Raw genomic sequence first — 25,130 nt, forward strand, 5'->3', positions numbered from 1 at the left:
AGGTTGTAGATAGAACCGTGGAAGCACTTCATTATGATTAAATTACCACACAAGAACAGCAAGCAGCAAGACAAATCAGGAGGGACCTTTCTCACCTCATTTCCTCTTGGCATTATACATGTCCCTACCATTTCTTTGGATCTTTTGAGACCGAAACTTGGCCGGTGGTCGCGGGTTAATTAATCTGCGTGTCGGTTGTCCTTTCATGTGTCTTGATCTAAATCTAGAATTTCAAAATGGTTTGAATTGTTTTGGTGTTATTATGCATGCACACCGATGTGAATTTGTGCACGTGATGCACCTCCCAGGTCAGTAGGTCACGGTAATGACCAGCTGTAAGAGAAGGCCTATGTCTCTTGCTGCATTTGGCGGTGTTTTTTTTTTTTTTGAACAAGAATTTGGCGGTGTTGAACATGACATGGGACATGGGCTATGCGTGTCTGCATTCACTTGCCGTGCCGGAGAAACCCAGCATCATCACCGTTCATCAGCACAAAAGCTCCACTCCCAGATCGGGAATGATGGGATCGACTATCGAGAGGCGCTGCCATGCCGGCAAAAGGCTCTTGGAGCGGCTCTAGAAGAATACAGGTACAGACTGTACTGTCTCCATCCTGTGATCGATCTCTTTATACTTTAACTGCTACTACTTGCTTTCCAAAGCATATGTTGTTTGACTGGATAAATCTCTAGCCTAACCGTTGTAAGTAGTATCAATCAAAGTACTCCGTATAAAGTTCAGCGCGTACTAAAGCACGCTGTACGGATCCCGCCATGAATAATGTCCCAGCTCGGCTCCTGCACATTATTCGGGTACATTCATGACTGTTATTTTTTGTAGACCTGGGTACATTCATGTCAGTTCAGCTCCTGGGCGAGGAATCTCTGTACTACCAAGAAGAGCAGCACTACAGCAGGAGCAAGAGCAGAATCAAAAGGTACATCTCCACGAACCGCTCGCTCGCTCGAGTGCATCTCCACGATCGAGCGAGCGTCCGCTCAGTCGAAATCTAACATGGCAAGCCGGTTTAGTTTATGATTATTCACCTAACTGGGCATGCTTCCTCTCATGCTTATTGCTGTTAGCACTTATCTTTCCTGATACACATGCGAGGACAGCTCGAGTGTCATTGTTAACACTAGCGAGGGCCATCGTCGGTTATCTCTCCGATTCAGTTCAGCTGGAACGCGCCAGGGGCACAGGCCGCTCGTGAGGCGCCGCGACAACGACGCCGCAAGTGTTTATTTTGTCTTTGTGCCTATTTTGATACAATAAGAAATAGAGAAGTCGGTGGCTGCTAAAACCCACGGGCAAAAGATAATCGAGGAAGAGGACGCGATGATGGGGCCGAGCAAACAACAAGCGGGTTAAATGAACGAGCAGTGCTGCCCTTCACGTGGCATCCTTTCTGCACTCTCTGTTATCAATCTTACCACATTGCAGAATACGAGGCCCAGGGCCAAGACCCCACATGTTCCCCCTCTGCGACCATCAATTTGTTAATCCGGTTTACCAGTTCATCAAGTATTATCTTTGCATGCAATTAGACAGTTCAGAGAGCTATACAATTGACTTATTCAACTCAGTGGGCACTTGGCACATGCCAGCTGAATTTTGATCTGAAAATGGTGAAATTGTGAACATGATGTATATGTGGTTGAAGAAAAGAAGAAGCTGAAGAATGTACCACTGCAGTGAAGTGAAAGAGGTGGTTTGGTTTCTAGTAACGCGGCTCACGGGTGGCCGTCACGGACAGGGCCGCCCGGGCGTCACTGTGGTCATCAAATCCTCCGTCAAATCCCTGCCTCCTCCTACTAGGCTCTAGCTAGCGTCACAAGCTTCCCTTCCCTTCCCTGCCTCGCCTCGCGCCCACGACACCTTCGGCTTCAAGCCTCCCCCTCCTCTGAATTCAGCAACCGCCGCACCCTGCCGAGCTGCCTCAAAAGCAGCGTGCATGCACTAGTGCAGCCTAAAGCCACCGCCGCCACATGCCGCGTGTTGCGGCAAGCTAACACAAGCGCAACTCTTCTCTTCCCTTTTCCCTGCCATTGCCAAGCTCGGCAGCGATACGAGATCGTCGTGTCCAGGCAGGAGCCCAGGAGGAATGTCTGAACCGGCCACGCAATGCAGGTTGGTCGACGGCTAGGATTACTCCTCAATTTGCCTTGTTCGATGCTTTCTCGGTTTCCAGGACAGATTCTTGGATTCTTTATCCCTGGATGCCTTCTTGGTCCGGGTGCCGACTGTGTTCTTGAACTGCGTGTTTGATGGCGTACGTGTACGGGGATCCTAGGAGGGTTAATCCTAAATCCTTTTTCGTTCTGCATTTTTGTTGATTGCGCAGGGGAAATGTGGGCGGCGGCGAGGGTGGTGGCGGCGGCATGAGGACGGTGGAGTGCCTCAGAGGGAGGCTGCAAGCCGAGAGGGTGGCGTCCAAGGCGGCCAAGGAGGAAGCTGACCAGCTCGCCACCAGGGTATGGTACCTTCTCCTATACACATCCCGTACTCATGCGCCAACTCCTTCAGTGGCTACTGGTTCATTACATCTTACTTGGAATTTTTGTTACTTAATTCGATGGCTGGTCACAGTTGGACGAGCTTGAGAAGCAGCTCGCCGAGGAGGTGAAGATCAGGAACAAGGCGGAGAGGAGGCTGAGGAGGGCCATCAAGAGGCTGGAATCCCTCAAGATCCTCGACGTGCAGCTCTCGCCCTCGGAGACCTCCATTGGGTCGCTCTCTTCCAACTCCACTGGCTGCTCCGGCCAGGAGCCGCCGGAGACGAACCACACTGCAGGCTCGCTGACGAGCACCGTCGATTCCGTGCGTTCCGTCCCTCATGCTGGTGGCGGCGAGGACAAGGGATGGGACGGCGACAGCGCCAAGGGCTCGTCGGCGGGTTCCTGCACAACCCAGGCGAACTCCTCCCACGACGGGAGCTGGTTCTCGGTGGTGTCCGAGCAATCCGGGTCTGGTCTCTGCTGCAAGGAGGAGGGTCGCGTGGTCATGGATACTGACGGTGCCAAGAGCTGCGGCGGTGGTTCCGGTGGCAGTGCTGCTGGTGACGCCGATCATGATTCACAGAGGTACGCATCGTGCAGGTTAACAATGAGTGCCTGCTTACAGGTTAAAAGTAAAGAAAAAAAAGCAATCGATTGATTGCTCTAGCGATCACTATTAGCCTTTTTCGCATAGGAATTATGACATATACTTTGATCCTGTTTAATTACGTCTAGCTGCTAGTTCCAAATGGAGAATGCATTCACCATGTTTTAGTGTTAGCTATGGAGGATTGGAGGGAACAATAGGTACCGCATGCTTCTCTTTGCATCAACGAGCAGAATGATTGCGTTTTAGGATTGCAAAAAGAGATGGACGGACTGTCGGCGTTGTACGCCACAGAAACTACAGCAGAACCACCTGAGAAATTTTCAGAGCATCACCTTTTCGCTAGGAACCCAGCGGTCGCCGCCAAACAGACTCTGCTAATGCTGTTGTAAATGTAGCAAATGCAGTTATGCTCCCACATTGATTCTTGATGTGTGCGTGTGTGTCAATCTCCTTTCACGCTATATCTGCAATGGTGTTACAGATTTGTGTAAAACTAATGGAGTGTTTCTCTGCACTGCTAGCAGAGAGTCGGAGCAGCCCCCAGCATCCAGCGGCAGCGGCTCATCGAAATCGGAAGCAAGCTACCGCGGGGAGGAGGACGACAGGCTAGCGCTGGTGCTGGTAGAGAACCCGCATTATCACACCGCAGAATCAGGTCGACCGAGAACAGAGGACGACGCCGAGACCAGCAACAGTAGGGAGCCGGAGGCAGAGAGCAACAGGCTCGCCATGGTCCTGGCCGACCCACAACCACAATGTGAAGCGCCGGTGATGAGCGTCAGCGGCGGCAACGACGTGCAGTCGGTGCTCCTGGCACTGCGGCAGGTCAAGGAGCAGCTGCGGTACACCATCGAGCGGAGGTCCGAGGGGCTCGTCGCGCACCGGGAGCTGTGTGGCCACTGATCCGTGCAAAGATGCCGAGCAGCTGAAGATGTCGAATTGCAGTGGTGTGCATTTACAGAGCTGGGAGTATATGTAGGAAATGGAATAAGGTTTCAGTCTTGTGTAGTCTGTATCGTGAGACATGGAGGTTGTATTTATAAAAGAAAGTTTGTCTGTTGTCCTATTTATAAATGCAAGTTTCTCTGCTGTTTACTGCTAACTCCGTTTCAAAGGAGTGTAAATTATTTCTCGAGTCAAATGATGTGAAGTTTGGCAAAACTCATAGAAATATTTATTGAGAACTATGATACTATATAGATATAATATGGAATGTATGAGATTATGTATCTGAAAATTAATGATTTGGTATCATCGATGTTGGTATTTTCTCCTAAAATTTTGGTCACCGTTTACATCATTTTATTTTTGAGCAAAAGAAAACATTCTACTGATGTACTTATATGCAACTAGTCAATGTCAATTTCACTCCCGACGCGTTATCTCGTGATTTTCAGATCCCCATCGCATCCCTTAGTTGCACACAGCGTCTGAAACATAGGATCCAGGCATAAAACTGCAGACACAGGTAAAATGGCTACGAAGAAATGTCCTCACTGCAGACACATGAGTACGACTGAAGTACACGATTATCCCCGAATCGAGCAGCAAACAGACGATACGCTGCCCGGCAAGTACAGTAAGGAAGTCATTAGGTAGGTGCTACACAGTACACAGCACTCAATATGGCTCGGACAACATGACGCCATTGGTGTCGTTAGTGGTGTACAGGCTACGGGCTTCACCAAAGCCTCTCGGGACATACCTGAGAACCTGCAACAAACGGTGTTGGTTTCCATGTTATTATTGGGATACAAGAGCAAACAAGACCTCGGCACAAGAGAGCATAATTGTTATATGATGTCTAACCTCAACAAAAACAGGGGGCACTTCATCAAGCTGTGCCTGCCACAGTGGCTGCATCCTGAGTTGCCCATGCGTAGGAAATGATGAAAACGACTAGTTAGAACAGCGATAAAAAAAAGCAGAAATTCCACACAAAACCATGTACTAAATCGGAAGTAAAAAAAAGATCCACTAAAACCATGGTGTGGTGGAGGGCATACCGGCTTGGAGGCGTCCTTGTCATTTCCTTTAGATCCTCCACTAGGTGTTCCTGCAAACCTGGTAAAGTCATGAAAGACATGTCAGATAGCTGGTTGTTAGGTTAGGGTTCTATTGAAAAGAATGGCATAACGCTACCGCATTCATCTACCTGAGGGCTCGTGCCTTCCGCTTCTCTTCTTCCGCCTTACCAGCCTCTGTACTCTGACCTGTGCTCTGTCCAAATCGTTCTAAGCGGGCCTTTTTCTTAGCCTCGGTATCATCAGAGGCAGGTGAGGGAAGGCCAAACCTAGCAAATTAATGGAAGTCTGTATCAGTTGACAATATGGGGGAGTCAAAAAACAAAGAACTGCATCATAGGTAACAAAGTGTATTACACACCTCTCAGCCCTGGATTTCTTCTTCTGCTCCTCCATCTTTTCATTTGAAGATACAGTCCCAAACCTTATAATCAAGATATCAAATGCCGCATTTCTTAGTATTCGAAATATATCATGAGTGCAACAGATCGACCAGATAGAAACCACAGAAGTGACAGAGAATGACTTAGCATGGAAGCACTCCGTCCAAGTTTGAGCAAATTAAGACAGGAAATTATAATGGAAATACATATTAACTTAAGTAGATTGAAGCTGAGTTTTCTAATATTAAGAAGCACTATAGCACAAAATTTGTATTTAATAATGATGTTGCAACATGTACAATCAATCAGTTCTAATTATCCAGCATGTACTAACAAGTTCTTGTACTCACAAGTTGAACGGAGTCTACCATACCGCGAGAGTAGGCTTAGGTGTAAGTTGGGGAGTTTGCCGTTCCAGTTCTTCGCAGCTGGTTTAACGGCTTCTTGTAAAAACTTCTCTATCCTTCTACTCCGTATAAAGATACAGTACGCCTTTGGCATACTCTTGAAAAAAACAAGTTCATGTACTAATGACCAGTTAATTTTTTTGATGTTGCTAATGAGTTCATGTACTATAAAAAACGCTTCAGCCATTATAAGATGAGCACAATTTCTATGATATACAAAGGTTTGGAGTAAGAACTGCTCAATGATAACGTTCTTTCACCATACAGATCTTATTAAATGTGTTCAATAATAAGATCATTTCATCATCCTGATCTTATTCTTATAACAACCTAAACAACAAAACCAATGGACATAACTAAAATTAACTGTTAAAGTTACAGCATCATTTTTACTCTTTTTTTTTGAACGGTTATATTTAAAATGTGTCTGCTTAATTACAGATCTGTGTGTCTAATATTTCACCGGTTAGCAGGTATATTTTATAGCATTTAGATATGTCGCCTTCCAAAATTAAGTAAATGCCATGGAAGAGAATTTGTCAATATATCATGACAGAAATGGGAATATGGGATGTATGGTGAATCTAACCTAACATTATGGCAATCAGTGTAATAAATATTTGAAGTCAAGACCATAGGACCAATAAAAAGATCATCACTGTACTACAGTAGTATCACGCAGAGCATGAAGTGCTACAACTACAGGAGGTAAAATTCTTGCCATAGCAAGTACATGAGAAGGCGAAACAAGCTCGTCTTCAGGATATCTAGGCATTGTTATCCCAACTAATTCAGCTATAATTGCACAGCCCCAGAGGATAGTGCACAGGGAAGTAACATCAACACCCTTACTATCTTCGGGATCATCCATTCGAGGTATACTGACTAAGTCACCTGTTCTTTGGCAGAAGGGCAGCCTTCACAGCATTTGTAGATTACAATAAAAGCTTTGATGCTTAGATTATCAGCCATTGCAGTAGTCTTTTGTATTGACTACTCCTAAACATCGAGAAGCAGCTAAACGGTGTGCTGGTTAGTTTTTATACCCGTGTAAATCCACTTCAAATCCATGCTTAATAGAAGTAACTTAACTAAAATCTACGAAGTGGGTACACTATTAGATCTGCAATACCACCATTTGAGATTAGCCCGTGGCCAACAATAAACATGCATATTAGGGCTAATGCCTAAAAAGTACGGCAAGTGGAAAAGGTACACCAAAATTGCTAGCACGGCTACCCTAGAGAGCCAGACGCCGCCAAATCTGTCGGATCCGTAAAGGAAAAAAAAATCTCTAAACCCTAGCAGGAGGGGTTTGACAGAAGAATCACCTCTCGGCGCGACTGCTTCGCTTCTCGTCCTCGGACATCACCACCTGCGTCCCGAACCGCTCCGCGCGGCGCATCTTCTTCTCCAGATCCGTGGCCGCGCCGCCCGCCGCCGCGGCAGCGCTAGGGTTTTGGGCCGCCGTGGGGTTCGGGGGCGCCTCCCCCGCGGCAGCGGCCGCCGGGGACGTCGGCTCGGCGGTGGCCGCGGCCTGCGCGGGCTTGGAATCCTCAGATGCCATCGGGGAGCGCTCGTCGGGGAGCGGCACTCACGGTCGCGGAGCAGTGCGGCAGGAGATTTTTTTTCTGCTGCTCGAGTTCGCCTCTATTCTATGCTTCGCAAATGGGCCACGTTGGGTCTAGCAGTTTCACTTCCGAGACAAATATACGGGCTTCGTGCGGGCAGGTGTCGAAACATCTTTTCGGTGCGTGTCCAGAGGGAACACGAGGCTTGAGCGCACCGGTGGGTCCGATCTAGGGCATGTTTGGTTGGTAACAAGGATTTTCTCGTATACGTGGAGATGGAAAATGTAAGTTTGGATACCCATTCCCTGCGTCACATTGGGCGCGTTTGCCTGACCAGATTTCCTGTATCACTGGCGCAGTGGGAAGGAACCTTCTGCGCGTTCAAGACGGGCCATAGGCCATAAAAGCGACTTTGTTTGGTGGTATGCACGGAGATTTTTCGGCCCTGTGGAGATATGGACTCTAACCGTTTGGTAGGTCGGTTTTCAGGCCTTGTAGCAGCCCAGAACGGCGCCCCTACTGTTTGGTTGCAACCCGGTAAGCTCTTCCCTTTAGTGGTGCGATTACCAGCGATTAACAACACAAGTAAGAACACAATCATAGACGACATATAACTTAGCAGTGATCATAGACGATACAAGTTCACGGCACAATATTTTGCAGACACGATCATAGTTCTGAACACGGCAGACAGGATCATAGTTCAACACACTAGACACGACCAGCAACTAGACACGACATGGCACCAGGTTAGCTTTAGACATGGTGCTCGGAGACGACGCACCTGGTGTCATCGCCATGGTACGGGCACCTGCTCACCACCTCAGTGCAGGTGTGGACGAAGATGACCACACTGTACTCCAAGGAGGACACCCTTCTGAAGGTGACGAACTGGCCTACCTTGAGGTGATGGGCGACGGCGAAGGCCGACCATCTCTGGTCGATGAATGCGTCATCACCTTCTCTCCTCGTAGTCATCCTCTAGTTGCATCTGGTGTTGGTGGTGACGATGATGTTGGAAGGGATTTCTCTGAACCACTTAACGAAAGCTTTAGGGATCATGAGGCGGTCGAAGGTGGGCTTGAAGATGATTTTGAGGAAGTGGTCCGGCCCTGGCTCGTCGTGGAAGTGGTCGACCTTAGCCGGCCTTCCACGATGCTTCTTCGCCGGGAACCTCAGCAGGTGGCCCAAGCATGATCTTCTCAGACCGCCAGAAGAACACAATCAATTAGAGGTGTGCGTGTTCACAAGTAGTGTAGATGAAAACGGACATTGATAACATAGTACGGCCTCATACATTTGCTCACATGGCAGGCATAGGGAGTGGCCACAAACTAAGTGTAGTGTGCTACGACAGTGGCACACATGACTAAGTTTGAGGCCACCACCTAGACTTCCATTGTTCCTTTGTTGAATCATTGGCCAATGCACCAGACATACCAAAACAAGGCCTCATATGTAGGATCACACGGCAGGCAGAGGGACTGTCCCCAAACTAAGTCTAGTGTGCCAGTAATATGACACACATGACTAAGTTTGAGGGCAGTACCATGTATGTCGTTGTGTCATTTGAATCATTTGCCAATGCAGAACTGAAGAAGCAAAAACATGCAAAGAAGGGTATCAGAGGCCTCATACAATGAGGACATATGTAGGAGATGTTTGAACAGAACCAATGGCTTGGTCATGTTAAGTCATGCCATAGGTTCTGATCAATCATCTCCTCATACTATGATCCCGGTTTATAATCATTGGCCTAGTTGAATCAAGAAACAACACAATTGGCACTTCAAATTGAGTACATTACGAGTGGTACTTAGGGTACATTACAAATTGTAACTGGGCCACATTACAAATTCTCATACAGTACATCTACATCACATTCATCACTCGTCACAAGTAGCCCTGATCCTCTTGAGCTTGTCCTTGATTGCAAAGTTCACTTGAAGCAGATCGTATATGTCATACTCTAGCTTTCTCTTCTCAACCTCCAAAGCATTGTTTTATGCCTCCCATTCCTGTTTCTTAGCCCTCATCACTTGTGTTTGTGTTCGCAGCATATTCTTGAGCATTGCAACTTCCTTCTTCAAGTCCTCCCACTCCTCTTGCGTCTGAACAAACTAGCGCGACCCAGCTCAACTTTTCGCACAACAATGACAACATGGTAAACCCGAACATAAAAAAACTTTCGCCTCTATGCATGCACAGTAAGATCTGCCAGTTTTAGCAATCCAAAGGCCGGTCTAGGAAGGATCTACCGTAATCCGACACTATAGTAACAGATCTAAGCAAATCGAGACCGTGAAATGCAAGAACTGGACAAGAACTGCAAGAAATGGGGACGAACACCTTGCAAAACGTCAATTCGACCGCTATCCTAACGGAAACCCTAGCAAATCTAATGTGCATGTCGTCGGAAATGCCCGAGAATGGCATGTTCTGCCAGAATGAGTACGAAGGTGTGAAGGAGAGGTCGTTACCGCTATTGTTCTGGCCGAGGATGAGCTCGAGGTCTCGAGCAAAGACAAGATGCCGATGAAGACTTCGGAGAAAAATGCAGCCGATGTCGAGGTCTTGGTCGCTGACGTCTCCTCCTCCGGTAGCGGTGCTCCTCCCTGCGTTGGTGCGGCGGATTGGTCGGCGGGAGGGGAACCGCCGGGTTATGTGATAGTTTGGGGGAGGTGAGAGTGCGCTCGCGAGTGAGAGGAAGGAGAGGGGAGCGGTGAGGCTAATTATGGCCCGAGTTCCCGAAGGGACGCGGCGTCTCCGCCTCCCTTCCCCACGCGTATAGCCTTCTGGCTGCAACAGGCCTGGCCCCGGAGAAACTGTCATTCCGGGCATTCCTCCAGGGCCTGTCCCTGGGGTGCTTTGAGAACCGGTTAATGCAAGAACGTGGCTCGGCCCAGGCTTCCAAACGGGCCGAAAATTGCTCGCCCATGCGAACCAAGGGGGATGCAGGCTACCAAACGTGCCCATAAACTTAAAAGCATCCGAAAAGATGAATGGAGGGAAATGCTCGAGTTCGGTCGTTTGTTGTGATGCAGCCTCGTCTCGCGCTTGCTAGGCAAAAATGCGCCGCGTTGATGCGAGGGAGGGATGGCGGGAGCCCACGTATACCGAAGAATATTGCGGGAGAAATTCGTTCACCTCCCGCCGATACCCCCCCCCCCCCCCCATTTACACCTCTCCGCCTAACCGCCATTTCCCCCTTTCGACCTCTCCGTCCCTAGATGTTCGCCGGCCACCAAGGTAAGAGCCAGTCTCTTCTCAAGATGGTGGACCTCTGTCGCGGCAGTTCATCCTCCTACGTGTGGCCGACATGTCGTCTTGTTCCTCCACCGGGTCCGACTGCTGGATGACTGTGAGTACCTCCCAACCCTAGCTTAGATATACAGTAAGGTTGCAGATATCTATACGGATAGAGAGTTCTTGGTTCGATCTTATAGTTTTGCTTACTTCTTACTCGGTTTTGTAAGACCTAAAATAGTTTTGCTTAGCTATCCGTATTTATTTGTAGAGTACTTTTGCTAAGTTTATGCTTGAATCTGGAAGTTCTTGCTTTAATATGTAATTGCTTAGTTTTCTTGCTTCGATCTGTAAGCCTAGAGTACGTTCTTAAGATTTCGAGTGGGCGTTGTTTCGTCGAACACCTCTTTATACGTTCTTCTAAGCTACATAGTTCACGTATAAGTGCGATAGTTGGTACGAGTATTAGTTCTACGAAGATGGCTTCTGGGAACGACGGCCAGCCTCCCGGGCATCACGACTCGCTTGGTGTCGCAGCCCGCGGGCAGCAGCCGCAAGGGGAAACGAGGCAACAACGTTACTGAGGTACCATCTTATAATTTTTCTAACTCAAATTTCTTTATTGTGTAATCTTTTGGGTGCATTTGTAGTTTGCACATGCGTATGTACAATCTTTTGGGGTCAAGCGTTCGAATTTCAATATTGTCTAGTAGTACCGATGAACATTTGAGCTTTCTGGTCCATTAGTACCGATGAATATTTGCATGTGCTATTATGTATTTTTATGTACTATGTTCATCTTTATACGTCCCTATCTGATGTGTATGATAGTTGATGTGTATGAGAATTTTTTTTGTCACACTTTGGCTTGCCCAGGCTTCGGAAATTTACTAGGTCCGTCTATGATGGCAGCAGGCACAGAACATTAGTGTTGTCTTATGTTCAAATTGTGTGCACTAGTATTGCTTGCTTACCATTATCAATGATATTGCCCTGAGAGCTTGTAAATGTGAAACAAGTAGCTTGCTTACCAATGTTCTTGCACTTTGCTACTTTGATTGTATGTATAGAACGCGGCCTCCCCTAATCTGTCGATAAACTCTGTGTTGCCGGCTCAGCCACTCCGATACATCCCGGTGCCTGATAGGTACTGCCATATTAGGAAGAAGAACATCATGATTGCATGCCGCTCTGTCCACCTTCGTGCTGAACCGAGCGTGCGAGTTTGGTCAAGAAAGGGATGACGGGAGTGCAGTTCTTCAGGAACCGTGACCTAAAATAGAGGTTGTTCTGAAGTTCACTAGCCGTGAGGTTGGTGTCGATCAACTCTACAACCATCTGAGGCACTGGAGAGCAAGGTGAGTTCATGTTAGCAGGCTAAAAATGCTGGAGGGATGCGTTCGGTGCAGAATACATAAACTATCATGATGGACAATGATGCATATTATGCCTACATCAATGCATGCATTGCACCTTTTGTTGCACTTCCTTCACTAAGTAATTTATGATCGATGTTGTTAACTTGCACATGAGGAAGAACTAAGTAATTTCATCATCGCAGAGTCACCCTAGGGGTGCGGAACTCATCAACAACTCCATAGAGAACTACACTCAAATGAAGAAGATCTGCGTTGGTCATGTTCCAGCTGCTCTGCTCACTCCCGCCGTGGTCCACCGTGCTCTGATCCACCTCATGGGTCACATAGCACAGGCGAAAAGGTATCTTGTGATGACCTCTGCTGATAGGATAGCCTAGTTCACTGCCTTCCTGACGAAGTATTACCTCTAAGGAGCCCGAGCATTGGATGCTTGTTATCGTGATTGTTCCATTGATGATGATGAACACCACATCCATGATGTATATTTTGGGAGTAGCTAGGTTTATTCTTCACTGATGGCATATATGTATATTTTGCGAGGTGGTATTTACGTAATCCCTCGGTTGATGAACTTATGTTGCATCACAAGATGTTGTTCGTGAACTCGTGGTGCAAAACTATGATCCACTACTAGAACTATTATATGTATACTAGCCTTGCTGATTATGTGATCTATGGTTGTCGTCCTGTCATTTTCTATGGCGTCAAACACCTTATGGGCATATATGGTGAAGTGTGTAAGCTCACCAGGAAGGGTAGGAGGTGATCATATTCGGCAAAAATGATGTAACCAAACAACCGTTGCATTTGTTGAAACACGATTTCTGGGCAACCAAACGCCAGGGACTTTGCTTCACAACTGATGCGGAGTAGGAATTGTTTGCAACCAAACAACTTGCACAACATGGATTAGAGGTTGTATTTCCTCGGACGGCATCCACAAAGCCATGGTTCGCATATGCGAGCAAACCCTGCTAGCAACCAATCAGACCCCTAACTTTGGTAAGCCCATCCCAACGCGGCAATCCAAATAGAACATTTTTTGTGTCCTATTATGATTGTATGGGTGGTAGCTCAGATGAGCGGATGGGGGCGGCGCCCGGCAGGTTGTTTGGGTCGCACGCCGCGCCTAACACGACCACGCATCACAAACACCAAAAAAAGGAACAAAGAAAAACAAGAAACACAATTAAGAGTAGTTAATTAAATGTATGCCCTATTATGAGCAGAATGACAAAAGAAATCTTTATTATGGGATTTAATAACTAAAAAGGAACTAATCCCTAGCTATGGGGTCGAGGAGGTGACCGTTGGTACGCGTCCTAATCCTAGTATTCGTCGACATCGTCGTCGCTCTCGATGACATAGGCATCCCCAATGGGCCTGCCGAAGATGGTACCCGGGGTTTACTGAAGACCCATGACCCAAAGTTTATGAAGCCCGGAAGCCCAGTTAAGAAATAGTTTGGAAAGATAGAGTTGTACTAGGAATAATGACTTGTAACTATTACGGGGTGAACTCAAAGAGTCTCCTAGAGTTTGTAACTTGTACATCACGAAACCCTCGGCTCTCCTCCTATATAAGGGGGAGTCGAGGGAGAAAGAGAGGATCGATTTCATTATCAACACAACCCTAGTTTTCTAGCAGTCGAGTACTTTTCTGGCTGAACCCTCGAGATCTACTTGCCCTCTACTTCCTACAAAAACCCTAGTCTACAATTTGTAGGCATTGACAAGTCGATACCTTGTCACTTGATGACAATGCTGTCGTCAACCGTTGCGCCTCTCTAGAGGCTTGGGCCGGCGGAGCGCGCCGGGAGTTCCGGCCACGGCGACCAGATGGTCTCCTACTAGGCCGAGTGCGGGTGCGGAGGGATGGTCAGCCTCTGTAGACGCACCAACCTCACTGTCTCCTTCTCCCGCTAGCCCGCGGAGGCCTCCTTCCGCGCATCCTAGAGGATCCAAGCATGGCGCTCCTCCTCCTCCCATAGGACGGCACGATGGGTAGTCTTCCCTGCTCGCGCGACATCTCGACGGGTGGCCTCCTCTCGCGCATGTTGGAGCGCAGACGAGCGGAGAACCTCGGTGAGGCGCGGCCACGCCTCCTACTCATCATGGTCGGAGGCCTCGATGGCGGTGCTGAGTGCGGGTCCTCCTCCTCCTCGTCGACGAGGACGGATTGAGGCGGTTGCGGGGTGGCTACCGGGGTCGCGTCATTGTTGAAGAGGGCGCCAGGCTGGCGTCATTGTGCTCCTCCGTGAACCATAGGTCCCAGTGCTGGGAGCACTCCGCATTAGCCGGATCCTCAAGGAGGTCTGGCGGAAGGTGGGTGATACGTTGCAAATGTATCTATAATTTTTGATTCTCCATGCTTGTTTTACACCAATTTATATATGCTTTGTTTACACTTCGTGGAACTTTTATACATTTTCCGACACTAACCTATTAACAAGATGCCATAGTGATAGTCATTTTTTCTGTTGTTTTGTATTTCAGAAAAGTTGTACGGGAAATATTCTCGGAATTGGATGAAACAAAAGCCAAAGATCTTATTTTTCGGTAACGAAGACGAAATCCGGAGGAGAGACTAAGAGGGGCCACAGGGTGGCCAGATCATGCCTAGGCGCGGTTGAGGCCCTGACCGCACCTAGGAGTGGTGTGGGGCCACCTGGCCTCCACCGACCTCGCCCTTCCGCCTATAAGAAGCCTCATGACGCATGAACCCTGAATCAATCGACCTCCATCCACGAAAAGTTCCGTAGCTCTGTCGCCGTCGCAAACAAGAATTGGGGGACAGAAGTCTCTGTTCGGCACCCTACCTGTCGTTGCCTAATCGACGGTACCCCGGAGGAGGGATCCTCACGAGGGGGAGAAGAAGTAGGGGCCATAGGGCGGAGTGCACACGGGACGGTGGTACGCGATTTACCAAGCTTCGGAACACCTGCACGATGACAGGGCCTACTGCTGCTTGTCTGGAATTATCTGGGCGCTTTCGCGATGTTACAATGAGTTGAGGTTATCTCGCTCCTAGCTCGAGATCTCCCCTCAGGGCTCCCAGGATCCGGCTTATATAGGCGCACGGATCTAGGGTTTCTACGGAGAGTCCTACCCGGAATACAAGTTGCCTAACTACGGAATATTACATTGCCGTGTACGTCAAGGATCCACCTATTCCTAACTTGTCGTCATGGATCCGGCTTCCTTCATGGGCCTTCACGGATCTGACTCCTGGCATAGACCTCTTCGGATCCGGGTACCTTTGTAGGTCGGTTCGGATCCGGGTACCTCTGTATGTCGGTTCGGATCCGGGTACCTATGTAGGGCGGTTCGGATCCGGGTACCTCTGTAGGGCGGTTCGGATCCGGCTACCTTCGTAGTGCGGTTTGGATCCGGCTCCTTGTTCCTGGGTTGGACATCTTCCATCTTAATCAACAACTAGGCCGCCCAGTGGGCCATATGCCATCACCATCATCTGTGGGCCACCCGGGCTTACCGGAATCGGACCATGTCGATGGTATACCTATGAAGTATATCCACAACAGTAGCCCCCGGAGTTCTCCAAGATTCACTGTTCTTCCATCCAGCTCAGCTTGCGCATGTATCTTCATCCTTTCGCTGGAACGAATAATAGAGAATCTTGAAGGACTCCAAACTTCATATCTCCAACCAAGTATTGGTCGGAAACTTCATGATCCAATGGTCAGATTCTTCGGAGACACCATCCAACATAATCTTCGGTGTGGATCCGACTAGCCAAATGTAGGTTCGGATCTGACTAGCCAAAATATAGGTGTGGATCCGACTACCCAAAATATAGGTGCGGATCCGACTACCAAAAAATTAGGTGCGGATCCGGCTACCAAAAATTGAGGTGCGGATCCGACTACCAAAAATTAGGTGCGGATCCGGCTACCAAAAATTAGTTACGGATCCGGCTACCAAATATATAGGTGCGGATCCGGCTACCAAATATATAGGTGCGGATCCGGCTACCAAAAATTAGGTGCGGATCCGGCCACCAAAAAATTAAGTGCGGATCCGACTAGTTAGCCAGATTTTCGCCATCTTTAAAATTTTTCTTGACATAACCATATGTATGTAGCCCTCGAGCGTTGAATCGGCTTGCTCCAAGGAGACACGATGCTCAGAAACTTAGCCCCCAAGCGTCAAAGTGGAATTTTTCGGCTTGTTGCTCCTAAGAGAACTTCATCGATGTAGCCCCCCCGAGCGCCAAGGTGAATTTACTTGAAAATCCGGCTTGGAGCTCTTAGAGTAGCTTTATCTTTTTATGTGACTTAGGAATAGCATAAATCCCAAACATCTAGGCGGAAATTTCCAGCACTGATACCCGAAAGGAAACACACTTTTCACCTAAGATCAAACCGCAGCCCCCGAGGGTTGGTTCCGGCTAAGCATAGCGGAATCAAGACTCAAGTTGCTTTTCCAGCTGTGCACGCCATGGATCCGCCTAACCTTCTCTCATTGGATCCGGCTAGCTTCCCGTGGGGCTTCGCGCGGTGCTAGATCTGCTTGAAAACACCTTAAATCGAGGACTGTTTAATCGCGGTGCTACTGTTGTACGTCCAAGTGTCATGTACCTGATACATAAACATAAAAACATATTTGTATTAAATTGTTTCTTTGATCATGTTCAACGAACAAATGTAAGGCGGAACAAAAACGGCGTTTGAACAAATGTTTTAAAGCTGAAACTATGCAGCAGTTGAACAACATAAAACTGTCAAGGCGGAAAAAACTCGACTATCTTGAACAGTTAATGTAATTTATATGTTTTAAGCAAGTACTGGTTTATCCGTTCTTCTGGTTTATATGCTTGACTTTTCGCGAGACGGCAAACTTTAAACACGTAACATCATTGAGGCGATAGCGCTTAATAGCGAAACAATCAAGAACCTCAGAAACAGAGGCCGGCTTTAAGTACCGAGATGTCACTACTAAGGAATCCACACATAAAACAACAGAGAACGTGTAGGCCAGAAAACTTAAGCTAACACCCGAAAGCGGAATTTTTGCAACGTACTGGAGCCTTAAGCGGCAAAAACAGTACAAAGTTTTTCATGAGCGCGAAGCAAATCGTGGGAAATATGTGACCAACAGTGAAAGCGGTAAAAGACTCAGGATATGAGTGAACCAATCTTAATCTCATGATCATAAAATTTTAAAATATTAAATATAAATAGGGACTTAGCTGTTTGGAGCGGAGTCAACATCGGTCGTGGCGGAGAAAATCCGTCTGCGGTGGAGGCGACGAAGGCAGCGGATTTTCTGCCTAAACCAGGCGAGCCGTAATATGTTGGGATCGGAAAAATCCGTGATGGCAGCAACACTAGCCATGACGGAGAAAAAATCAATCCGCGGTAGCGACAATGCCAGCCATGTGATGCATGAAATATTTCCGCCTGATGCTTAATCGCGACAAGCGGCCCTGGCGCTATCGTTTCCGACAACACCAGGCGTGCAACATCTATGCAGGTTCTAGCGAAGCAGCTTCCTTGATCTTTGCTTCACGTGAAGGAGTAACAAATGATATGCTTCAGGATGCTTGGTTATGGTTTACGATCGCTCTATGCAGATTTCTTGTGGCTCATGGTTCCGCCAATCAATTCTGACGGAACTGTCTTGTTCGCTGCTGATCCCCATAGATCCGGTGGTTCAGTTTTGCCTACCACAAACCGTGTACGCTTTGAAATTGTGTCGCGATGGTCACTGATTCCGCCAGCATGACCGCGATACAATCTAGTCCAGCAGAGTAGTTGTATACTCATACGTACAGGCACTGACGATGGTCCACGATTAGCTTCTCACGGGCGACGGATCCGAATCAAAGATCCAGTTTGACTAGGCCAAGTGACTAGATTGATACGGCGGAGCAAATTCCGGCCAACATATCCAACCGCGATAGCCTGCCATCACCTTTTAGGAAATCGTCCCCACCTTCATAGCTGGAATTCTTCTTGCGTTCATGGTCGGAATTGAAACAGATTTTGATCCGGCCCGGATCCTTGTTTCGTGGAGATCTGAGCCGAAAACCTCAATGGGGAAGTCAAGCTCAGACCAATTTCCAGGCCTTGAACTTTTCATATCTAAGGCGGTTTTTCTTTGGTGTTCCGTCGAGCCGGTGCGAGATTGATTATCACGGTGGTCCTGTAGGTGCGGATCCGATCACCAAAACATAGGTGCGGATCCGGCTACCAACAATTAGGTGCGGATCCACCTACCAAAATTTAGGTGTGGATCCGACTTCCAAAAATTTAGGTGCGGATCCACCTACCAAAATTTTGGTATGGATCCGGCTACAAAAATATAGGTGCGGATCCGACTACCAAAAATAGGTATGGATCCAGCTACCAAAAACATAGGTGCGGATCCGACTACCAAAAACGTAGGCGCGGATCCGGCAACCAAAAACAGGTGCGGATCCGAGTACCAAAAACGTAGGCGCGGATCCGGCAACCAAAAACATAGGTGCGGATCCGACTACCAAAAACGTAGGCGCGGATCCGGCAACCAAAAACATAGGTGCGGATCCGACTACCAAAAACGTAGGCGCGGATCCGGCAACTAAAAACATAGGTGCGGATCCGACTACCAAAAACGTAGGCGCGGTTCCGGCAACCAAAAACATAGGTGCGGATCCGAGTACCAAAAACGTAGGAGCGGATCCGGCTACCAAAACCAGAATTTGAAATTTCCAGGTCTAAGGCGGATTCTTCCGTGGAAAGCTCCAGCGACTCGGATCGGATCTTTGCAGCTGCGTCCTGCTCGGCGGCGGTCGTAGCTACATTACTTACCAGTGCGTTTCCGTCGAAATCAACGGTCTCGCAGATGAAGATGTGGAACCCGCCCGGTTCCGGCCTCCAGACGCCGCAGGCCCCACGGTGGGCACCAACTGTCGTTGCCTAATCGACGGTACCCCGGAGGAGGGATCCTCACGAGGGGGAGAAGAAGTAGGGGCCATAGGGCGGAGTGCACACGGGACGGTGGTACGCGATTTACCCAGCTTCGGAACACCTGCACGATGACAGGGCCTACTGCTGCTTGTCTGGAATTATCTGGGCGCTTTCGCGATGTTACAATGAGTTGAGGTTATCTCGCTCCTAGCTCGAGATCTCCCCTCAGGGCTCCCAGGATCCGGCTTATATAGGCGCACGGATCTAGGGTTTCTACGGAGAGTCCTACCCGGAATACAAGTTGCCTAACTACGGAATATTACATTGCCGTGTACGTCAAGGATCCACCTATTCCTAACTTGTCGTCATGGATCCGGCTTCCTTCATGGGCCTTCACGGATCTGACTCCTGGCATAGACCTCTTCGGATCCGGGTACCTCTATAGGTCGGTTCGGATCCAGGTACCTCTGTATGTCGGTTCGGATCCGGGTACCTATGTAGGGCGGTTCAGATCCGGGTACCTCTGTAGGGCGGTTCGGATCCGGCTACCTTCGTAGTGCGGTTCGGATCCGGCTCCTTGTTCCTGGGTTGGACATCTTCCATCTTAATCAACAACTAGGCCGCCCAGTGGGCCATATGCCATTACCATCATCTGTGGGCCACCCGGGCTTACCGGAATCGGACCATGTCGATGGTATACCTATGAAGTATATCCACAACACTACCAGGACGGGGAATTACCCCCGGAGCCATCTCTATCGACTCCACCGCCATCTTCATCATCATTGCTAACTCCCATGATGAGGAGTGAGTAGTTCTCCCCTGAGGCTGACGGCTTTATCTGTAGCTATGTGGTCTATCTATCTCTCCGTGTATGATCTTTATGTGATCATGAGCTTTGTAATCTAGTTGAATAAGTAGATGTTATGCTTCAAATATTGTTCTAATCAAGCGGTTTTATTATGTGATCTCCGGGGACACCTTGTCCAACGGTGTGAAGGTGATAGTGTGCACACCGTGTTTGTTTCTTAAGCTTAATTTATAGAAATACTTATGAATTGTGGTGATTAGTTAGTATCATCTTTGTATGCTCAAAGTGACAGCGTGGGGTGTCCATAGATTGGGAATGCGAACTTTAATGAATGCTTATGCAGACCTACGCAGTGAATTTGTGTTTATTATCAAACCGGAGAGTGGTTCAGAGTAGCATAGTGAAGTGATAATATCTATGTATTAATTATGGTATCATTGTTGAGAGTGTGCACTAGTGAAAGTATGATACCTAAGTCTTGTTTCTAAGCATTGAAACAGCATTTACAACCAGTTATGCTACATGTTTGTTTGCTGCCATTTTTATTTCAGATTGCAATTACCACTTACAATCATCCATATTACTGAATTGTATTTCACTATCTCTTCGCCGAACTAGTGCACCTATACACCTGACAAGTGTACTGGTTTTGTTAGAGACACAAGAGACTTCTTGTATCGTAATTGCTCGGTTGCTTGAGAGGGGTATCTTTGACCTCTTCCTTCCTGAGTTCGATAAACCTTGGGCGATCCACTTAAGAGAAACTTGCTGCTGTTGTACAAACCTCTGCACTTGTAGGCGTGATACGTCCAAAACGAATCTACTTTCCCGAACACTTTTGATGTTGTTTGCCATCTATCTTGCGTGTTTTGAATACAACTAACGCGAACTAATATTGTTTTCAGCAGAATTGCTCTGGTGTCTCGTTTTTGTGCAGAAATTCAACTTTCAGGAAAATTCCCGGAAAATATCGCAAAACTCATATTTCACCTGAATACTCACGGAGCCAGAAGACGGGACGAAGAGGGCCACGAGGGGCCCAAACGTACCCTAGACGCGGGCCAGGCGTTGGCCGCGCCTAGGGGTGGTCTGGCCGCCTCGGCCACCCCCTTGACCTCTCTTTCGCACTATAAGAATCCCCTGACCTGAAAATACCGGGGGGTTCAATGTTTTTCCAGAAAGTGTTCCGCTGCTCCGTCACCACCAGAAACCCCAATCCGGGACCAGAAACTCCATTCTAGCACCCTGTCGGGACGGGGATTTGGAGGAGATCATCGCCATCGCCATCACCGACGCCTCTCCATCAACCATCCATGATTCCCACATCCATGTGTGAGTAATTCCCCGCTGTAGGTTGTAGGGGATGGTAGGGATTGGATGAGATTGGTCATGTAATAGCTATAAGATTGTTGTGGGCATAGTGCCTACTATCCGTTGTTAGTATTTTTGACATTGTTGCAACTTGTTATGCTTAATGCTTGTCACTTTGGGCCCGAGTTCCATGATCTCAAATCTAAACATGTTATTGATTCATGATGATAATTATTGTTTTTGATCATATCTGCAAGTTGTATACACATATTATTGTCCGGAACCCGAGGCCCCAAAGTGACAGAAATTGGGATAACCGGAGGGGATGGCTATGATGTGAGGATCGCGTGTGTTCACGGAGTGTTAATGCTTTGCTCCGGTACTCTATTAAAAGGAGTGCCTTAATTACCAGTAGTTTCCCTTGAGGCCCCGCTGCAACGGGCTGGTAGGACAAAAGATGTCGTGCAAGTTTCTCATTGCGAGCACGCACGACTAAATAGGAACACACGCCTATGGTTATTTTATACTAGGATGATTATATCATTATTACTTGTAATGCCTATGTCTTGCTATTATATGGACTCTCTCATTCATGTAACGCCCGTTCATCCATCCATGTGCCTACAGTATTTTAATCATGTTGTCTACTGCAATCATCGCTACTGTTGTTTTTATTTCATTACTGCTCTTACTTCACTACTACCACTGATATACCACTGCTATAAAACTATTACCGCGGATAAACTGTTGCGAGCAAAGTCTATTTTCAGGTGCAGGTGAATTGACAACTAATCTGTTAAAGCTTATAAATATTCTTTGGCTCCCCTTGTGTTGAATAAATAAATTTGGGTTTTACTTCCCTCGAAGATTGTTGCGATCCCCTATACTTGTGGGTCATCAAGACTATTTTCTGGCGCTGTTTCCGGGGAGCATAGTTTTATTTACAAGCCCACTTGAAGGTGATATTGTTCGCTGCAATTTATTTATTATGGGGAAAGCTCCTGAATCGAAGTTCCCATATTGACATCCACTACAAGAAAAGGTACAACTCTGAACACCTCTGTTGCTCTTGATTCACCATCTGTTATGAGTAAGCTTCTTACTCCACCACATGCTACTACTACTTCTGCTAAATCTGATAATGCTCTTGATTATTTTGATGATGCTTCTAATGTGCTTGATAAGAGTGGTTCGTTAGGTTCTTTCCTAGATACTACAATTGCTAGAGCAAAACAAATTGAAAATGCTGAAAATATTATTACACCTATTAGTTCACCTCAAGCTAGGGGGAATCCTAGCGATGATATTGATGAAACTTATATTGATCTTGATGATGACTTCATTGATGAATGTCATGCTACTAGAGCTGCAAGTGCTATGAAAAGTCTTCTTGCAAGACGAGCTGTTAGATATAATTTGTCTCCTGATTCTAAGTTTGCCACATCTCCCATAATATTAGAGATAAGGATTATGATTTCTCTCTGGATTTATCATACATATCTATTGTTGAGAAAGAACCCTTTTGTGGTACTGAAAATGAAAGTGCTACGAAACATATTAATGAACTCTCTACTTTGAGCAATTTATTATCCGATGATATTAAGATACGCACTTACTTTGTCACTAATTTTTTTCCTTTCTCTCTGAAAGGAGCAACTAAAATTTGGTATGATAATTTGTCTCCTGGATCTATTGATAGTCCTATTAGTTTGGTTAATGCATTCTTTTAGAAATATTTCCCTGCTAGTGCTCAACATGTGCTTTGCAGAAAATCTTTGACTTTGTGCAGGTAGAAGGAGAGAAATTGCCTGAATCTTGGGTAATATTTTGTTCTCTAATTAGAGCACTACCTAAACATCCATTAGCTAAAAATGAACTCCTTGATATATTCTATAATGGTCTAACTGTTGAATGTAGGACATACCTGGATAGTTGTGTTGGTTGTGTTTTCAGGAAAAGAACTCCTGCTGAAGCTAAGGAATTATTGGCCAAAATAAGCAAGAATTATGATGATTGGACTACACCGGAACCAATAACAACACCGAAGAAAAGGGGAATGGTTGAATTAAATGATGAAGTGATGAGGGAAGCTAAGAAATCTCTTAAAGAGAAGGGTATTAAATCTGAAGATGTGAAGAATCTACCACCTATAAAAGAATTATGTAAGCCAATCCCTCGTTCTTCCACTATTGAGTTACACTCTCTCAAACGCTTTGATAGTAGAGATATTCCCTAATCCAAACCTCCTGATCAAAGCTTAGATGAATTTGATAATTATATTGTTGAGCAAGATAATTTTAATAAGAGAGTGGAACATCACCTAATGGAAAATTCTAGAGCTGTCAATAATTTGCATGATATTGTGGAAAGAACCTCTAATGATTTTAAAATTCTTGATAAATATTTCCATATGGTTCAAACTCAAATTGATCAGCTCTCTAAAGTGCAAAAATATTTGCTAGTTAATGCTTATAGGAAAAACATGCTTATGAAATAAGAACTAGAAGTGGTGTTTCTACTTAGGATCCTTTATATCCTGAAGGACATCCAAAGAGAATTGAACAAGATTCTCAACAAGTTAATGATACTGGGACTAAGTCTAAGAAAAAGAAGAAAAAACATAAAACTGTTGTAGAATCCTCTGAACCTGCTAAGGATCCTAATAGTATATCTATTTCTGATGCTGAAACTGAAAATGGTAATGATAAAAATGATGCTTTCGATAAAGAAGAAATTGAAGATGAACCTGAAAAGCATACTAAGAATACAAAATACACTAAGGAAGATTTCATTGCCACTAAACATGGTAGTGAGAGAGAACCTTGGGTGCAAAAACCAATGCCTTTTCCTGATAAGAAACATAAATCAAAGGAGGAAAAACATTATAATAAGTTCTGTGAATGGATGAAACCTTTGTTTTTGCAAATTCCTTTGACTGATGCCATTAAATTTCATCCTTATTCAAAGTATATGAAAGATATTGTCTCTAATAAGAGGAAGATTCCAAGTGAGGAAATCTCCACTATGCTCGCTAATTATTCTTTTAATTGTAAGGTTCCAAAGAAGCTTGGTGATCCAGGTATACCCACTATTCCATGCTCCCTATAAAATAATTATGTTAGAACTGCTTTATGTGACTTGGTAGCAGGAGTTAGTGTTATGCCTTTTTCCCTCTATAGAAGACTTGATCTAGAAAAATAGATACCAACTGATATATCCTTGCAAATGGCTGATAAGTATACTAATATTCATGTTGGTATATGTGAGGATGTTCCTGTTCAAGTTTCTCATCATTGTATGATATTAACTGACTTTGTTGTGTTGGAAATGCCTGAAGATGATAATATGTCTATTATTCTTGGGAGACCTTTTCTTAACACTGCAGGGGCTGTTATTGATTGCAACCAAGGAAAAGTAACTTTCAATGTTGATGAAAAAGAGCACACAGTTTATTTTCCCAAGAAGATTGATGTGAAATATGGTTTAAATTCAATTATTAATGTTGATACAATCCAAATTGGGAAATTTCATTTCCCTTTGCCCAGCCAAAGAAAGTGAATGATATTGTCATGATTGGAACTATTCCCGTTGAGATTTAGGTAACATAATCATATTGCATATAAAATTGTTTTGATAACAAGACTTGCTCAACCTTGTTAACAAAGTAATTTTAAATGAATGAAGCTATGTTTTCACCTATGTGCCATTGATTGACTTTATATTAGAATGTCTTAGAGTTGCTGTAGATTTGGTTTTGATTTGGTTTTTCATCATTTCATAATTGTTTTCCTGCGTTAGAATCATTATTCAAATTCTGAAAATTCCCCAAAAATAAAGTTTTCCGAAAAATTCCAGAAAATATCTACAAAATATTTACGCATGAAAAGGGGCAGGGAGGCACCTGGGCAACCCAGGGGACCCACTAGCCGACCACACCATGTGGTGGCGCGACTGCCACCCTGGTCGCGCCAAGGCCTGG

The 25,130-nt window shown here is 46.2% G+C and overlaps 2 protein-coding genes across 2 annotated transcripts; one reads left to right on the plus strand and one right to left on the minus strand.

The window, feature by feature from the left end:
- The first annotated feature begins 1,768 nt into the window (after positions 1 to 1,768).
- On the plus strand, positions 1,769 to 4,824 carry LOC127295894 (uncharacterized). The gene is made up of 4 exons (XM_051325898.2): positions 1,769 to 2,131; positions 2,346 to 2,475; positions 2,591 to 3,084; positions 3,634 to 4,824. The coding sequence occupies exons 1-4, from the start codon at positions 2,106 to 2,108 to the stop codon at positions 4,010 to 4,012; spliced, it is 1,029 nt and encodes a 342-aa protein (XP_051181858.1). The 5' UTR covers positions 1,769 to 2,105; the 3' UTR covers positions 4,013 to 4,824.
- On the minus strand, positions 4,584 to 7,571 carry LOC127295895 (uncharacterized). Its single transcript, XM_051325899.2, has 6 exons — positions 7,255 to 7,571; positions 5,495 to 5,557; positions 5,265 to 5,402; positions 5,116 to 5,173; positions 4,919 to 4,973; positions 4,584 to 4,822 (listed from the first exon to the last, which is right to left on the minus strand). The coding sequence occupies exons 1-5, from the start codon at positions 7,488 to 7,490 to the stop codon at positions 4,944 to 4,946; spliced, it is 525 nt and encodes a 174-aa protein (XP_051181859.1). The 5' UTR covers positions 7,491 to 7,571; the 3' UTR covers positions 4,584 to 4,822; positions 4,919 to 4,943.
- Positions 7,572 to 25,130: the final 17,559 nt, after the last annotated feature.

Source organism: Lolium perenne, chromosome 4 (assembly GCF_019359855.2).
Source record: "Lolium perenne isolate Kyuss_39 chromosome 4, Kyuss_2.0, whole genome shotgun sequence".
NCBI classification, from domain to species: Eukaryota; Viridiplantae; Streptophyta; class Magnoliopsida; order Poales; family Poaceae; genus Lolium; species Lolium perenne.

Excerpts from the sequence above, each read along its gene's own strand:
- LOC127295895 (XM_051325899.2), bottom strand. The coding sequence starts at position 7,490 with ATGGCATCTGAGGATTCCAAGCCCGCGCAGGCCGCGGCCACCGCCGAG. Across the intron at positions 5,403-5,494 it reads AAGAAATCCAGGGCTGAGAG|GTTTGGCCTTCCCTCACCTG; the intron begins GTGTGTAATACA and ends TTAATTTGCTAG. Across the intron at positions 4,974-5,115 it reads ACAAGGACGCCTCCAAGCCG|GATGCAGCCACTGTGGCAGG; the intron begins GTATGCCCTCCA and ends TGGGCAACTCAG.
- LOC127295894 (XM_051325898.2), top strand. The coding sequence starts at position 2,106 with ATGTCTGAACCGGCCACGCAATGCAG. Across the intron at positions 2,476-2,590 it reads CTGACCAGCTCGCCACCAGG|TTGGACGAGCTTGAGAAGCA; the intron begins GTATGGTACCTT and ends GGCTGGTCACAG. Across the intron at positions 3,085-3,633 it reads GCCGATCATGATTCACAGAG|AGAGTCGGAGCAGCCCCCAG; the intron begins GTACGCATCGTG and ends CACTGCTAGCAG.